The sequence below is a fragment of the Mobula hypostoma genome, chromosome 5 (assembly GCF_963921235.1).
Source record: "Mobula hypostoma chromosome 5, sMobHyp1.1, whole genome shotgun sequence".
Classification (NCBI taxonomy): domain Eukaryota; kingdom Metazoa; phylum Chordata; class Chondrichthyes; order Myliobatiformes; family Myliobatidae; genus Mobula; species Mobula hypostoma.
The window spans coordinates 60,420,358-60,438,152 of record NC_086101.1 but is presented as its reverse complement, the minus strand read 5'-3'; the positions used below and the strand labels follow the sequence as shown (position 1 = coordinate 60,438,152).

The window sequence follows — 17,795 nt, the reverse complement described above, 5'->3', positions numbered from 1 at the left end:
CAGTCCTCCAGCTTCGGGGGTTCAGCTCAGAGCTAACAACCCTGACTGGTAAAACAATATTTGTTACGAAAACAGCAATGAAGAACTCTTCAACATCGGAGTAAAACAGTATTCCTGAGTGTCCTCCCAGAATTTGCAAGACTGCAGTTGTGAAAATGGTGAGGAAGCTGCTGACATGATAATGGAAGCCTGAACACTGTCAAAGATGGAGGAACTTCATTGCTGGCCTAAATACCAGGGCTGTTACAGGCAGTTCAATCAACATGACTTGCTGCCATTGCAAAAGAGGGTTTAAGTTGCTCTACCCGAAGCACTATATCCACATGTATGTCCAATATAGTTATTTAGCCCAGTGAAAGCAGGTAAATACAATGCAAGGACCATTTGTTCCATATGTTGTAATATAACAAATACAGAGATGCAAGTAGGTTGTCTCAACATCAAGAGATCTCAGAAAGAGCAGGACACTATTATATTTCACAGGCCCCACTGACGCATCCAAAGTCAGCCTTATCCACTCATTTTTTTCAATAATTTCCTTCTCCCTTCTTTCCTCCAAAATTTAATGTATATCAGTGCATTTCTCTACTTTCTGATGTTGTTTAATATGTAATAAAAACATGAAGACGTTTTGTTATAAATGTTTCAAAACAATATATCATTTTCAAATCTTTTTTGTTGTTTTTTCTTTGGTGAGAATAACAATCGAGCATGAAATGGATATGTTTGATATGTTGCTGTCATGTGACATTTCAATGACGTGCTTATTCTTTGGTTACTCCACATCCTGTCAAATAATTCTTGCCCTATCTTTCTAATTGTCATCACAGAATCCTTCTTGTTACAATAACACAAAGATTATCTGAGGAAAATATGGTCAAGATCCAGTTATTGTCTACTATAAACAAAAAAGTTTTTCAGATGAGTGATCTGATTAACTCTTAATTTGATACCATTGTTTTAAAAGGGAGCTCATATTAGAATGATGGGCCTTGCAAATTCAGAATTAGAATCAGGTTTAATATCATTGGCAAATGCTGTGAAGTTTGTTGTTTTGCAGCAGTATAGTGCAAAGCATAACTAAAATACAATAAGAAATAAATATTCATATTAATAAAATAAATTAAATAGGTAGTACAATAAGAGAGCTAGAACATTAGTGTGTATAAAAATAGTGAGTAGTGCTCATGGGTTGGTGCATTGTACATTGAGAAACCTGATGGTGGAGGGGAAGAAGCTGTTAAGAGTTTGGATGTTAAGTGTGTGTCTTCGGCTCCTCTACCTCTTTCCTGATGATAGCAATGAGAAGAGGGTATGTACTGGGTGATGGGGGTCCTTAATGATGGATGCCACCCTTTTTTGAGGCACCGACTTTTGAAGATGACCATCTGATGCTGGGAATGCTAGTGCATTGAAATCTAGTGATAGGAAAATAGAGAAAGTAAGGTGTTGTGATCAACTCTAATTCTCTCAAGTATCTCCATAACAATAATTTATAATCCATAGATTGCAATAAATTTGTCTTTTACAGTGTTACTGCAAAACACAATCGTACACTTTTATCTGATTAAAGCTGATGGCTTAGAACAATGTGTCATTTATTATTGAGCATGGTCGCAAAAGAGTTGCGCTCATTTGTTTAGTAAAAAAAATCCTTTCGTGAAGTAACATTTGGCTTTTTTATAACCTATTGAACATTTTGTATTGCTGTTCAGATGATGAAAACTGAAGTGAATTGTCAATTGATGAAATGCTTAAAGAAGGTCATAGGGAAAAGGTCATCTACTATTTCTTCATGATATTTACACTCCTGAGGATGGCAGATAGCATCAAGCAAGAAGCAGATATGCATGTTTGAAAAATGCAAAGTACTGACATAGAAAGCAACAGACTGTACTGTAGTTCAACAAAATATTTACATTTGTACTAAAGCACGTACTCATGCTCAGAATTACATGCACACACATGGTAATAATACAATGGTCTCTTATCTGGATACACTTGGAAATATTGTGTCTTTTATTTTGTTTTCTACTAAACTGCTCCAAACAATTTTATTCCAACTGGTACATGTTTTGACAACATAGCAGTACCTTCAAAGGAATTCAACTGGCAAAAAAGCATGAGCTACCTTTAATCTTTCTGATCAATATACATAATTGTTCTTTTCATGTTCTCTTTACTCATAAATTCTACAACAACCACATAAAACTATTTATTTTCAGTCATGGCAAACTTTGCATCTTTGATACAGTGTTCAAAGATATTGTGTTCTTTTTGTTGCTACGCTTTGCATTAATTTGTATTTCATTTGAATATAAATGTTTGTGATTAGCTTTGAACATATGTGCCCAGATAATCTTATGTCCACTTAATAGGCAGGCTGCCTCATGGCATGTGATTTGCTCTGCATAATTTTCCTAATTGTGGTATGCAACATACATTATTTCTGTACACCACAGAGAGGGAAATTTTGAGTGGCTTTCTATTTCTCGGCATGTGTTTTCCTGTGAAAAGACATTAGGGAACTAAATCATTTTCTGGCAGCGTTTATGAGAATGGGATAAAACACATTGACTGTGGTTGGCGGTTCCAAAGGCATCCAAGTACAATCAACCACTTTTGCTGAAGTTATCCCAGATATTTTTGCATGCAGTCTAGAAGCATTGAAGTGTTGACATATTCTTGTTGCATATCCCAAATTTCCACGGAGAATTGCCTCTTAGGTTGTAAGCCAAGTTTGACCTTACGCCTGACATCAGACTTCATTAACGGCAAACATAAGACAAGGTTTTAGGAAATGGTAAATATATATATTCATTTTATTTTTATTTCTAATATTTCTAAATGTTGTTACAGTTTCTTACATTCTAATTGTCCATTTCAGCATTCATAGGTTTTGTAAATGTCTGAGTGGTGGAACTATTTAAGTCGCCGAAGATATGTTCTGACCCTAACTTTCTATTTTCCCAGGACCAGGAATATGATCATTGCACTCTTTACAATTCTGGAAAACATTAGCACCTCGTGCTAGACTTCAAGGTGTGGAAGGTGGGAAGATGAGCTCCCTTGTTTGGCCCAGGCCAAATTTGTTAATTTTTGAAGGGAAGCCCTCAATGTGATTGTATGGAGCAGGGCCTGTCCACAATAATATAGTTGAAGCACCTTCATTTACTCCAAAAGACTGAGGTTTGGTAAAATACTGAAAGGCTTTTATTCGCAGTACAATATGACCTCCACAGTGAGTGTCTGCCCCCGGACTGGGGGGGGAGGGGCAAGGCGAACACCTTCATACAGGATTCTGTGGGAGGAGCCACAGGGGCAGTCAGCAGAGGGGTGTGTCCAGACAGGTAACCGAGTTACAACATATATACATGGTTTACCACAATAGTATTATCTTTTCTTTATCCATTTGTAACCTCAAAAGTTCTGAGATTTTACAACAAGTATTGAATTGTTGGATTTTAGGTCTCAACTATTGGATTGCTGTCAGCTACCAGCTGTTGTCCAGTTGCTGCCATTGCTTCTTTTGAAACAATGTTAGTTACAATAAAGCTCAACATTAGATTGAAGAGGCTTGTTTTATTTTACTTTATATTTTTTTAACTTACTTATGATAATATTTTGTTTTATATGCTCTCTGTATCTGTGGGTGCACTGTGGTCTGAAGTAATGTCGTTTCATTTGGAACAGTCAGATGACAATAAACTTGAAGAAGAACAACAACTTATCATTTGTCTGATCGTAGTAAAGCCCTCTGGACTCCAACTTCAGGCTACTTGCATTCTCTGCTTGGATCAAGAATGGTATTCTACTTGTAAGTCATCCATCTGCAATATAGGCTCAGTTTCTTTTCCATCAGCATGCTCTGATTTACTGGACATATCTTGTAAGCCTGTATTTCCCAACACATTACAATTCTTATCAAAGTTGCTGGTGAACGCAGCAGGCCAGGCAGCATCTCTAGGAAGAAGTACAGTCGACTTTTCGGGCTGAGACCCTGCAGAATTCCTCGTGTTTACGTTACAATTCTTTGTATTATCGCTCTCTTAACTGTCCAAAGATGGTAGGGTGGAGATAAGTCTCTACCAAAGGAGGTGTAAGGCTCTCCTACCCTTCCCTAGCCTACAGGCTATTCTTCAGCAAGGTGTGCCACCTGCTTAATTGGCCAGTCAGGGTCATGTGAAGCCATGGGGCCAGGTGATGGATGGCCGAATGAGCAGCTGGTGCATATCGCAAGTTCTAGTTATGCAACCACTGATGCCAGGCAGGCACCCTCTGAAGATTATTGATAATGGCTGGGGTCACCAGTCTTGAAAAGACACTTCCCAGAAGAAGGCAATGGTAAGACACTTATGTGGAAAAATTTGCCAAGAACAATCATGGTCATGAGACCATGATCACCCACATCATACGACATGGCACATAGTTATGATGATGATGAACTGTCCCCAGTAGCACTTTTGACAGGAGATACTATGTATACTGTACCATCCCTATGGCAATCCTGGCTTCACCTTGTCACATACTGTAAATCCCTTTTATCTCATTCATCCTCCTTACATTTCCACTTCTTTGCAACTTTGTACCAACTTGTTCTCTCTTTCCCAGTTCTAGTGAAAGATGCCCAGTGTGAAGTTTTGCTTAGCTTCTCTTCCCACAGATGTTTGTTGCCATGCATTTTCTGCTTTTCATTACTTCAGGTTTCCAGCATTTGAAGATTTATTTTAATTGTCATGTATTAATAAAAACAGCTACCAACGGGAATACTGCAGATGCTGGAAATTCAAGCAACACACATCAAAGTTGCCGGTGAACGCAGCAGGCCAAGCAGGGTCTCAGCCTGAAACAGCCTGGCCTGCTGTGTTCACCAGCGACTTTGATGTGTGTTGCGTTAATAAAAACAGCTTCCGATTTTCTGAAGTTATCTTTGAGGGGTGTTGCAAATATACTCAAATGGATGTGAAACATGTCAGACAACTATAAGCATTCTCCCACTTTCCACTTTTCCTTGACCCAGTCAACAATCAAATCAGAAAATGGAAAAGAATCTTTTTGCAAGTCATGAGAGGGGGAATCGAGTTAGTGTTTCAGGTTGATGACACTCCACGAGAATGGAATATCAAAAATGATTTAAGATCCAGAGAAAGGAGGGAGAAAAAAAAGAAATTCCTTTTGTAGGGTGGAGAGAGGCTGAATTGAATCCTTTTGGAGAAACATGCATAGAAAAAAATATATGTATGACTTGAGAAAAATTATGAAATCCAAAATATGAAATAGTGCAGGTGTTGGAAATCAGAGATTAAGCATAATGATTAAAATCAGAATCAGAATCAGAATCCTTTATTATCGCCAAGTATGTGGACACATATAGGGAATTTGATGCTGGTTTCCCTGAGCTCTCGCTGTACAGAATCAAAAAGCAAACAAAACAATAGGGCAAATAATTGTGAACTATATACAATGAGGTATACCTGTGTATGTACAGGTGGACTTGGTTTATAATAGACTAAAATTCAAGTGTTCATAAGACTGATGGCATACGGAAAGAAACTGTTCTTGTACCTATTTGTCCCGGCATACAGTGATCTAAATGCTCAACAAGTCAAGCAGAATCTACAGAAGGGAAAAATTAGATTAATATTACAGGCTGATATTTTTTTCATCAGAGCTTGTGGTTTTGTTGCAACATCTGTTACTTTGTTAAAGCCTATTTTGACTGCTATCTGTAGTGTGAGACCAGCTGTTTATGCACTGGTTGAATTTGCTAAGCAAAGAATCGTACATCTATGTGCTTGCACACTCGTCGACCGTGGTAGGCAGTGAGATTTGAAGGACCTGGACTCTGCATTCGCAGCATTTCTGTTCCCTACGGGTCATGTAATCTACAGGATATTTAGGATTCTTGGATATATTTTGCACTCAGCTTGATAATGCATAGCCCTATATACGAGGGGTGATTGATAAGTTTGTGGCCTAAGGTAGAAGCAGTCAATTTTAGAAAACCTAGCGCATTTATTTTTCAACATAGTCCCCTCCTACATTTACACACTTAGTCCAGCGGTCGTGGTAGAAGGAGATGAGTTATTAACTTAAAACTTCCTGCATAATCACTCAAAGAGTTGAGCTGCACGTGTACGTAACAAGAGCTGTATAACACATCTCGTTCTACCTTAGGCCACAAACTTATCAACCACCCCTGCTGTGGACCACTTTCTGGAGGTCCAAGACACCGACTTCTACAAAGAAGGGATTCATATGCTCCACGACCACTGGACTAAGTGTGTAAATGTAGGAGGAGACTATGTTGAAAAATAAATGTGCTAAGTTTTCTAAAATTGACTCCTCCTACCTTGGGCCATGAACTTATCAATCACCCCTGGTAAGTACTAATAGTTCTACTATCTCATGGAAGTTGTGTTTCTGAGAATCTCGCATGATTGAGAATGCATTATAAAAACAAGACACTGGGGAGTTTCAGATTTGCAATAATAAAGGTATTTTTCCTAAAAGTTTAGTTTTGTTACTGAATATAAGTTAATGTAGTTTATATAAGCTAAATATATTAAATTCTGTATGTTACATTGTTTAATAAAGTATCCCATTGTAAGTATCAATGGAAGCACTTGCTTGTCACTTTCCAGTGGCCTATCACACTAAATCTATCAGCCTGTGATCTTAAGAGGCAGCACTGTCTGATTATTGCAGGGAGGATACATGCTAACATGTTTTCCCCAATACTACTTTTATTTGCAAGATAGGTCTTTTTTCCCCAATTGTAAATTTTCAAGTTAACTCGTAAGTACTTCTCTAGTTCCCGATCAAAATCGTGCTATGAACAATCCAGCCTATGCAATACAAATAATGTTTCTGAATCCACTCAATTTACATTTGTGTAATGGCAGAATTACCTGTGTAGAAAAAATAAAGAACAGATCATTCATCCTCTCACCTCTCACCTCTTAGCTCTGTCCTATCATCCAATAAGATCATTGCTAATCTATGTTGTAACTCTAACATTTTTCCTACTAATTTTGCTGATAACTGACTGTGTTTCTGTTGCTGATTGTGAGAAAAGGTTTCAATTCTTGGCCACTTTTTGTATAGTGTCTAAGTTCATTCCTGAAAAAATGTATTTCTTATTTTGAAATCATGGCCACTTAAGGATTATCTACTAATAGAAAGAAGACTCAATACTTTCAGTTTGGAGCACAGGTTATTCAAATGATCTATTCGCTTTCTGAATTCTAATGGGTACATCCCAATATATTTGTAAATTTGCTTTATAATTTCATTCTTGGAGTCCTTGCCTCATAAATACTTTTCTGCAGCCTCCAGGGCAAATGTTACCTTACTGAAGTTTGGTGCTCAGAGATGAAGTCAGTACTCGAGGTGTGCTCTAATAAGAGGCTTGGATAAATTCAGCATCACTTCTATCCTTGTATTAGTCATCCATTTATCTTATATTAGTAACCCTTTGAATATCATGTCTGCCCAAGGCACTTTAACAATCGATGTTTATAGATTTCCAAGTCTCTTTGGACCGCCACTTTTCCCAGCTTTTAATCTTTCCATTTTTACCCTTTTGAGGCCCATTATCATTCCTATATTTCACAAGTTTATTTTTTGTATGCCCAATTCTTGCTGCCCAATATCTGTTAGAATCCTGCAGGAATTCTCACTTTTATATCTGGATGCCTGTAGGTCTGTTCCCCCATTAAAGCTGAACATTAATCTCAATAGCTCGTGCTCTCTAACTATTTGCCCTCTAGTTACAGTATGTCCTCAGCCAGTAGAATGAAGGGAGAACTTGCCTGCTGTAGTAGTTTTGTCACACTTATCCTCAAGAGCTCACAATGAACCATGCATAAAGTGTAAAACTTCTTCCAACTTACTTCCAAAAATAAAAACTAGGCAGGGCTCACAGATCAGCAAATCCAGAACAACTCAAAAAAATGCAGAGGGTGCAAAGCTTCCAAGTAAAAACATATAACTGCAGACATTACTAAATCATGTCACAAGGTATTATATGATATGAACAACATAAAGTATGACAAAACTGAAAGGGCTGTTCACTGAAAGAGCTATTATACTTGATGGCTTACTTAGACTGACATCCTAAACTGTACCTGTAACACTTAGCCTCATGTACTTCTTTCTGATTCTGCCTGTAGCTCACAGCAGTAACTACTTAGCTGTTCCCCATTTATGCAGAGGACCAACTCTGTCCACAGCTTTTTTTAAGCCATGCTTTAATTGTAAATGTTAATATTATGTTAAATTAAGATTATTTTAATATTACCTACCTTTGCTGATCACTCAGAATGTGTACATTGATCAGACCTGTTCTCGGTTGTCTGTATATTGATAACTTATTTCCTAACCCTTCCTCATATTAATAAAAAAACTTCATTTGTGACAGCATGATTGATGCAGCCTTTTTGTATATTTTTTTCATGTTTGCCTGCTACAGGGCCATAAACTCTCTGAATCTAAATGCATACCACATTCAAAAGCTTGTTTGTGGCAGAACTAAACATGCGAGGTCCCTCTTTGTCACTAATGTGTTGAGACATAAATCTTTGCCAATAGCCACACTGCAGGGTTCAGAGAAAGCTTTTGTATTTTTTAAACAGATTATTCAACATTCATTCTTAGATCTGTTTCAAAAGTTCAACACAGTCTCCCTTCATTTCTCATGATGTGCTGGTGATTTACAGACAGCTTATAGGCCATGTAGATTTACCAGGAGTTCATTGCATTTGCCGACCGGTTGGCCATGCTGAATCTGCTCCACTGACATCCAAAACTGTAGACTCTCCCCATCTGCCGGACAGCAAGAGGACCTTAGAAAGAGTGGTGGGGTGGATAAAGATGCGAAGGAGGAGAGGAAAAAAAAAAGGAATGAGGGAAAAAATGAATGAGGAAAAGAGGAATCCAAGAAAGGAGAGTGGGGAAAAAGAGAATTGGAGAAATGGGCTGGAGAGACAGAAAGCAAGGGAGAAGAGGAAAATGAGTAACACGAAAGGGCAATAGACAAGGGAAGGGATAAAGAGATTTGAAGCCAAGAAGGGAATGAGAAGAAAGGAAGAAAAAGAAAGGAGGAACAGTTTGGAGTGGAAGATTGAGGGAAATGGAGAGAGAAAGAAAAGTGAAAGAAGGCATTGGGGTAGGGAATTGACGCGTAAGGATAGAGAGTGAGGAAAATGCAAGGAGTTAGAGAGAGGGGCAGGAAAGAGATAAAGGAGAAAAGGAAAAAGAAGCAAGAAAAAATAGAGAGTATGTGGAGGGGGAGGGTTAAAGGAGTTGGCAGGAAGAGAGAAATAGAAATGGAGATAGTAAAAGCAAAGGGAGAAAGTGCAGATGGAGAGTGAATTAAGGAAGAGGATAAAGAAGGATGATCAAGAGAGAGGGAGGGGGAGTGAAGAAGATAGAGAAAGTGAGATGAAAGACAGAAAGAAAGAAAAGAAGGAGGTAGGAGTGACTGAAAGAGGTGAGGAAAGAGTTTTGTGGAAAGAGATACAGAGAAAAGGAAGGTAGATACAGATGGATTAGTGAAGAGAGAGGTTGGGAGAGAAAAGTACGGAGAACAATGTAATAAAGAAAGGGAAATAGAGAAGGAAAGGGAAAGAGGAGACAGAAAGAAAAGTGGAGAGAGAATATCAGGAGGGAAAAAAAGGAGTGGGTGGGAAGCTAAAAAGAGGAAGAAAAGCTGTGAGAGGTGGAAATAATGGATGGGACACTAAGGTGTGATACATTAAGAACCTGATCTCTCCAACCTATGAAGTCAAGAATCTTTATTGCACTTCCACTTACCCCTTCATCAACCCTTCCATATTTTTTACTTCTTAAAAATTTATTTCGAGATACAGCACGGAATAGGACCTGCCTGCACTTCGAGCTGCACCACCCAGCTAACCCTGATTTAACCCTAGCCTAATCGCAAGATAATTTACACTGACCAATTAACCTACCATTTGGGACAATGGGAGGAAACCGGAGCATCAAGGTCACGAGGAGAATGTATAAGCTCCTTACAGACAATGATAGGGATTGAACCCAGGTCAAAGTGTTCTGTTAACCACTACGCCACCTCCCACCCAGTTCTCCCGCAGTACCTCCCTTCTCTCTACCTTCACTCTCTTCCTTTCCTCTTGTTCATTTTGCCCCTTAATCTCCTTCCCCCCAGCTTGCTACTCCTACTCTCTCCATAAACACTCTTCTCCATGTTTCAATTTTCCTTCCTCCTCTAATGCTGGACACTCTGACCCATATATTATCCCTGATTTTCTCCTCCTCCTTCTCAAAAAACAAAACAATTTATTTTTAAAGTTCTAAAACACATTGGTATCCCATTATTATTCTTCAATTCAGTTTAACTCCAAAAAGTACATGATCTTTTTATAATTACAAAATAATTCATGATTAACTTTTTAAATCATTCAACAGCCTAAATTATAATGTAATTATGTTAAAGATACGAATAATATTATATTTTTGTTGGAATGGCTGTGAAGGCCAAGTCATTGAGTATATTTAAGGCAGGGGTTGATAGATTCTTGATTAGTTAGGGCATGAAGGGATACAGGAGATTGGGATTGAGGGGAAAATGGATCAGTCATGATGAAATGGTGGAGCAGACTTGATGGGCCAAATGGCCTAATTCTGCTCCTATGTCTTGTAATGTCAACACCGAACATTGCAACTGATAAATGATATTTTGCTATTCTGGTGGAAAAAGATTAAAGTTTTGCATACTCTTTTCATCCATTTTTATATCAAGATTTTGAGGTATTGTTAGACATTAAAATACGCTTTTTGATTTGCATCCAAATTAATTAAGGGTTGGTGGCATTTCTTACGAGTGTGAAGCTCCCATGAGTATATTGGTTTTGTTAGCGAGTGTGGATGACCTCATTTTTACCTGTAGTGAAAACAGTTTGCCAAATTTAATTCATTCCTTAATAAATTCATCTCTTTGCAATTTCCTTCTGACCATGGTCCTTATGATTTTCAGATACAAATGCACCTTATTCCAAATTAGTAATTACTAGAAGTTTTGTTGATACAAAACAGATATTAAAAGGAAATCTCTGATCACCTTCTGTCAGTTCATCCTATTCCCTGTCTCCTGATACATAGGTGATTTCCTATTCGGATCAGTACACTACCATTGATTGTACCAGCATCACTATTGGATTTTCATGTCTATTGTTTTGCTATTGAATAACAGCTGGAAATCCAGACAAAACAAGGTTTATCTTTTTGCCTTTTACTTCCCCTCTGGGTCCCTTCCTCCTTCCCTTTCTCCAATGATTCACTCTCTTCTCCTATCAGATTCCTTCTTCTCCAGCCCCTTACCTTTCCCACCCACCTGGATTCACATATCACCTTCTGGCTATCCTCCATCCCGCTCCCCCAACTTTTTATTCTACATCTTCCCCCTTTTCTTCTCAGTCCTGAAGAAGAGTCTTGCCCTGAAACATTGATTGTTTATTCATGTAGATGCTGCTTGAACTGCTGAGTTCCTCCAGTATTTTGTGCGTGTTGCACAGTATATTGGTGAAATAGGTTATTTGAGTCAAAATCTTACATCATTTCTATCGAGTGAGCACAGTTCTACACTGCCCGCAACTATTAGTATAATTTTAAATCTGCTTTGCATTGCAAATTAATTTGTAATCCAATGTGTTTTTTATCATAATCATTCATGTCAATTGTACTGGTGGTGCTGTACAGGACACTGATGAGACCACACCTGGAGTATTGTGTGCAGTTTTGGTCTCCAAATTTGAGGAAGGACATTCTTGCTATTGAGAGAGTGCAGTGTAGGTTCACAAGGTTAATTCCCGGGATGGCGGGACTGTCATATGTTGAAAGATTGGAGTAACTGGGCTTGTATACACTGGAATTTAGAAGGATGAGAGGGGACCTGATTGAAACATATAAGATTATTAAGGGATTGGACACGCTGGAGGCAGGAAGCATGTTCCCGCTGATGGGTGAGTCCAGAACCAGAGGCCACAGTTTAAGAATAAGGGGTAGGCCATTGAGAATGGAGTTGAGGAAAAACTTTTTCACCCAGAGAGTGGTGGATATCTGGAATGCTCTGCCTCAGAAGGCAGTGGAGGCCAAGTCTGTGGATGTTTTCAAGAAAGAGATGGACAGAGCTCTTAAAGATAGCAGAATCAAAGGTTATGGGGATAAGGCAGGAAATGGATATTGATTGTGGATGATCAGCCATGATCACAGTGAATGGTGGTGCTGGCTCGATGGGTCGAATGGCCTACTCCTGCACCTATTGTCTATTGTGGCATGGTAGCACAACTAGTAATGGCGCTGCTGCTCCACGGTTCCAGTGATCCAGAGTTCACTCCTGACTTAATGTGTTGTCTGCCTGAATTGGTGACTGTGTGTGTGTGTGTGTGTGTGTGTGTGTGTGTGTGTGTGTTTCCCCTAGGAGCTCTGGTGTCCTCCCACTTCCCAAAGATCTGCAGGCTCTTAAATTAATTGACAACTGTAATTGGCTCATAGTATGTCACTAAGTGGGAGAACCTAGGGAGAGTTAATTGGAGTTTTGGGGTGGTTAGGTATGAACAAAATTTAGTGGGGGAATGAGATTCTTCAGTGAGATGGTACAAGAGTCATAGAGGCATCTCCTTCTGGGCCCCTTAGCTCTCAGTGGAGCCTAGGCCACCGGTGACCACTGTTGGAAGTTCATCATTGTTTCTGTAAGCCATTGTATCCACTGTACAGGATATAAGTCTATATGATTTCACCAGAGCCCTATTGGCAGCCTTACCCATTTCGACCTCTCATGGCGGGACATAGGATTGGACTTTGAGAGGCTCACAGAACCGTACAGTGCAGAAAGAGGATCCCAGCTAATCGAGACTGTAGTGTGTATCAAACACCCAATTACTCTGATTTTATACCAGTCCCCTTGTTCTGTCCTCACATTCCCAATAACATTTCCCGGATTCTACCACTCACTCACATACTAGGAGGAAATTATAGTGGCCAAAATTTGAAGGTAACACGCAGCTTATTGCACAAGTTGCCTATTCACTTGAGGGCAAACTGTTTCTTCTTGTCACTATTTACGACTGTGCTTTTGGATTTGAATTTGGGATTTGTTTGTATTCCCTTTGCGCCGTGCTCGTAAAATTATAAACTATGTGCTTTTTGTTTCAACAGGTATTTAAACATCGTGGAACGCTGAGAAAATGATGACCTGGCATTTACTACTAAGTGCAGCTTTAGTTCTAATCACTTTCCATAAAGCAGCAGCACCTTCAAATGCCTCAGATAAGGAAGTGTGTGAGCGGCTGTGTTCCTGTGAAGAAAGAGACAGTCTGCTGCACATAAATTGTCAGAACAAGGACATCACCGAAATATCTCAAGTAAAGCCACCGCAGGAATATAACTACAATCTTAACCTACAAGATAACTTTGTGAGTGTAATATATCACAATGATTTCATCCGATTCAGGAATGCTCTGTCACTGCATCTTGGCAGGAATCATTTGCAAAACCTGGAACCTGGGACTTTCACCGGACTTAGTTCCTTGAAACGCTTGCATATAAATGGCAACAATTTGGAAGTTCTGCGTGAGGGCACATTTCTAGGCTTGGACAGTTTGGAATTCCTTCAGGCAGATAATAATTTCATCCAGGTTATTGAGCCTGGTGCATTCAGTAAACTTAACCGGCTGAAAGTACTCATCTTGAATGATAATGCGATCCCCTTTCTCCCCACCAACATATTTCGCTTTGTACCCCTGACGCACTTGGACCTTCGAGGAAATCACTTAAATTCACTTCCATATGTTGGTCTGCTGGAGCATATAGGCAGAATAATGGAGCTCCAATTGGAGGATAACCAGTGGAAATGCGATTGTGATTTATTGCCACTCAGATCCTGGCTGGAGAACATGCCACCCCAGTCTAATATTGGCGATGTTGTCTGCGTGCACCCATTTAGGCTGAAGGGTAAAATTTTAACTAAAATAACAGCCATGGAAATTTGCCCTGCAGGTTCTGGTCCTGACTTTGAAGAACCAATAAATTCAATTCATTTGGTGGTAACTCCAGCTGGTGACAATACTCACATCAACATCCAGAGTGCAAATAAATCAGTTATTAAAGAAAGTAAAGAAGATCTGTATATTCTACAACCTGATGGAGAGGATGATGAAAGAATTGTGACAACAAGGCCTGTGATCTTTCCAAAATCACCCTGTCTGACTATGTGTCATTGCAGCACACAACATAACATGGGCCAGATAATGAAATGTCAAGAAAGGAACATTAAAAGTTTGTCAGACCTTTCACCGAGTCCACCAAAGCCAGTCAAGCTTTATTTGACAGATAACATTATCCAGTCTGTTACAAAATTTGATCTACTCGGCTACGGCAGCCTGGATTTGCTACATTTAGGGAATAATCGAATAACAGAAATTGAAGATGGTGCTTTTGCAAATCTCACCAATCTTCACAAGATGTACTTGAATGGTAACAGTATTGTGAGATTAAGGAAAGAAATGTTTGTTGGTCTTGGACGTCTTCAATACCTGTATCTGGAGCACAATATAATCAAAGAGATATTACCAGGGACATTCAGTTCCCTACTGCAGCTCAAGGTCTTATATCTGAACAACAATCTTCTCCATAGTTTGCCTCCACATATATTTTCTGGTGTTCCACTCTTGCGGTTAAACCTTAAAAATAACCATTTGATGCATCTTCCTGTGAGCAATGTAATCGATCAGCTTGAATTCCTGGTTCAGATAGATTTAGAGGACAACCCTTGGGATTGCACTTGTGACTTGATAAGCTTGAAGCAATGGATGGAAAAACTCCATAAGAATGTAACAGTCAGTGAGATTATGTGTGAATCCCCTGAAAGGTTTGCCAAGAAAGATTTGAAAATGTTAAACAATGAATTGATATGTCCTGGATTAATAAGTATTCTGGGTCCACCAACAGAAGCTAATGATATTGACTCATCCACTGCAGCTTCTAGTACTGCATCCAGCCTCCTGGGTTCCATCATGGACACGGTCCCACTTTCTGTTTTGATCCTCAGCTTGTTGGTAGTGTTCTTATTGATTGTATTCAGTGCAGCTGGAATGGTGGTCCTTGTGCTTCACCGTCGGAGACGGTCAAAGAAGAAACATAAAACGACTCCAGTACAGGACTGCAGTCCTTTGCAGGTCCAATACAGTGTATATGGACACAAGAGAACCCATCATACTGAAGAAAGGCCGGATGGAAATATATATGAGCAGCACACGATTAATGCAATAGGTCCAATGTGCAGAAGTCGTTCTTATAATATGAGGGATGTGGAACTGGACAATGAGATCAAAGATGGGAATGAGCCAAAAATGATTTATAGGAGTCACATGATGAGAGAAAAAGACCGTCTGCTCACAAATCCCAACATCAAATTCAGTGCAATAGAGCGAGCCCCAGAATTTATGTCCCTTCGTGATCCTACTTCAATGTACAGAAATATAATGGAAAAGGAAAGGGAGCTGCAGCAAATTGGAATCACAGAATACCTGAAGAAAAATATCTCACCATTACAGTCAGATCTGGATGTTCGCTATCCATCTAGACAAGAAGAGCTAAAATTGATGGAAGCAATCATCTATTCAAGACCTAAAAAAGTTGTAGTTGAAGAGACAAAAAATGAATATTTTGAACTGAAGGCAAAACTACAAACTGAACCTGACTACTTAGAGGTTTTGGAACAGCAGACAGCATTGAACCAACCATAAATCTTTCAAAGGCATTGACAATTTTTAACTTGCCTGTTACATTGTGATAAACAAGCCTATTTGCTGTACTAAGACATTAGTGCCTTTACAGATGATTCTTTTTTTCTCTCTCTCTCCAAACAATACAGCAGTAATCCTTATTTAACTCAGGGATCGATAGGCAAACCACTGGGAATAGCCAATAGAGAACGTAGGAACAGGTATAGTAACACCCCACAGGATTTCTCTCACAGTGTAAAGACTGCATTGTCAAGCACAAAGCTTTATTAAGCGTCAGGACGATCATTTTATATTATACAGACAATCCTATTAAGTTAACATAGTGATGCTATCAGGTGAATCGATGGTGATCAAAAGAGGGTTCCTGAATGAATGATTGCTACCCATATGCAAATTTATTGGGAAGCCTTATTTTCAAAGCTAAGCTACAGGCTTGCAGTTTTTATGGAGCAGTGGATGAAATCATGGAACGTGATCCCTAAAAGACCAGTGACAACTCACTGTGACAAGACAGAATCAAATCCATTCAATCCATTCAATTGATGTAAACTCATGATTTTATTTCATTTTATTTAATATATAACCCTCCTGTTCTTCTGTAATGATTTCATCATCTAATAAGGGAGGTGAGTTACATGATTTCTGACAATCCAATCTGTTGCTGCTGGATTTTAAATTATAGAGAATAGTCTGAACTTGCAAATCTGCAAGTCTTGAAATAACTACTGTAAGAAGCAGACCCAAATGTGGCTGCACATTGTATTTAGACTGAATCATATTCTGTTTGTGACATTTCTCTCCTGTCAGTTATATCATGGGGCATTCCCAATTCCTTTAGGTCTGAAACTACGTTCAAGGCAGTTATTTATAAGAAAAATTGAAACAAAAAAACACTTCTTAAAATAAATCTTTCACTCGCAAAAGGTTTAAAAACTGACACACGTTGGGAAGAAAAGCACACAAAGGCCATAATGTTAAAGGATATGATTTGTTTCAAATACAGCATAGAAGTCTGCAAGTTATTTTTTCATTTACAAAATTGTAAAATATTCCTGTAAACTATTTATTCTGTACAGTTTTGCAAATAAAGCAGGGGTGCCTTTATTGTAAAAAGAAAATGTGCACTGAACTTTTAATGAAAATAAAGTCAGGATACATGACTTTCTTCTCTCAACGTGCATTTCCATCCTATTCCAATTCTGCTATTGAACTAGACTTACTCTTAGTGCTCATTTCTGCAAAGTATTGTTTCCAGGGCCTGCACCAATTCCACTGATATTACCTAAGGATATTAGGAGCTGCATGTGTGGTAAAGGAAGGCATCCTACAAATGTGGTCCACGTACAGTAAATGAATAGAAACATAGCTAGATAATCAGTAGCAGAATCAGAATCAGGTTTAATATCGCCAGCGTGTATTGTGAAATTTGTTAACTTTGCAGCAGCAGTACAATGCAACACAGGAAAAATATAGAAAAAAAAACACAACTGAATTACAGTTAAGTATATATATATATATATACATACATACACACACACACATACACACAAGGGGCGATTGATAAGTTCATGGCCAAAGGTAGAAGGAGACAATTTTAGAAAACCTAGCACATTTATTTTTCATCATAGTTCCCTCCTACATTTACACACGTAGTCCAGCGGTCATGGAGCATACGGATCCTTTCTTTGTAGAAGTCGGCATTTTGGACCTCCAGAAAGTGGTCCACAGCAGGGGTGATTGATAAGTTTGTGGCCTAAGGTAGAAGGAGATGAGTTATTAACTTAAAACTTTCTGCATAATCACTCAAAGAGTTGAACTGCACGTGCATGTACCAAAAGTTGTATAGCTCATCTCCTTCCACCTTAGGCCACAAACTTATTAATCACCCCTGCCGCTTTAATCACCACTTTCTGGAGGTGTAAGACGCCAACTTCTACAAAGATGGGATCCGTATGCTCCACGACCGCTGGACTAAGTGTGTAAATGTAGGAGGGGACTATGCTGAAAAAT

At 38.9% G+C, this 17,795-nt stretch overlaps 1 protein-coding gene across 1 annotated transcript in view; it reads left to right on the top strand.

Moving 5' to 3' along the window:
- Window positions 1–16,898, top strand: part of slitrk6 (SLIT and NTRK-like family, member 6) — a 37,617-nt gene extending 20,719 nt beyond the window's left edge. The window contains exon 2 of the mRNA XM_063047523.1: window positions 13,198–16,898. Within this exon, the coding sequence (XP_062903593.1) occupies window positions 13,227–15,785 (2,559 nt within the window). The 5' untranslated portion in view covers window positions 13,198–13,226 and the 3' untranslated portion in view covers window positions 15,786–16,898. The remainder of the gene's footprint in view (window positions 1–13,197) is intronic.
- Window positions 16,899–17,795: the final 897 nt, after the last annotated feature.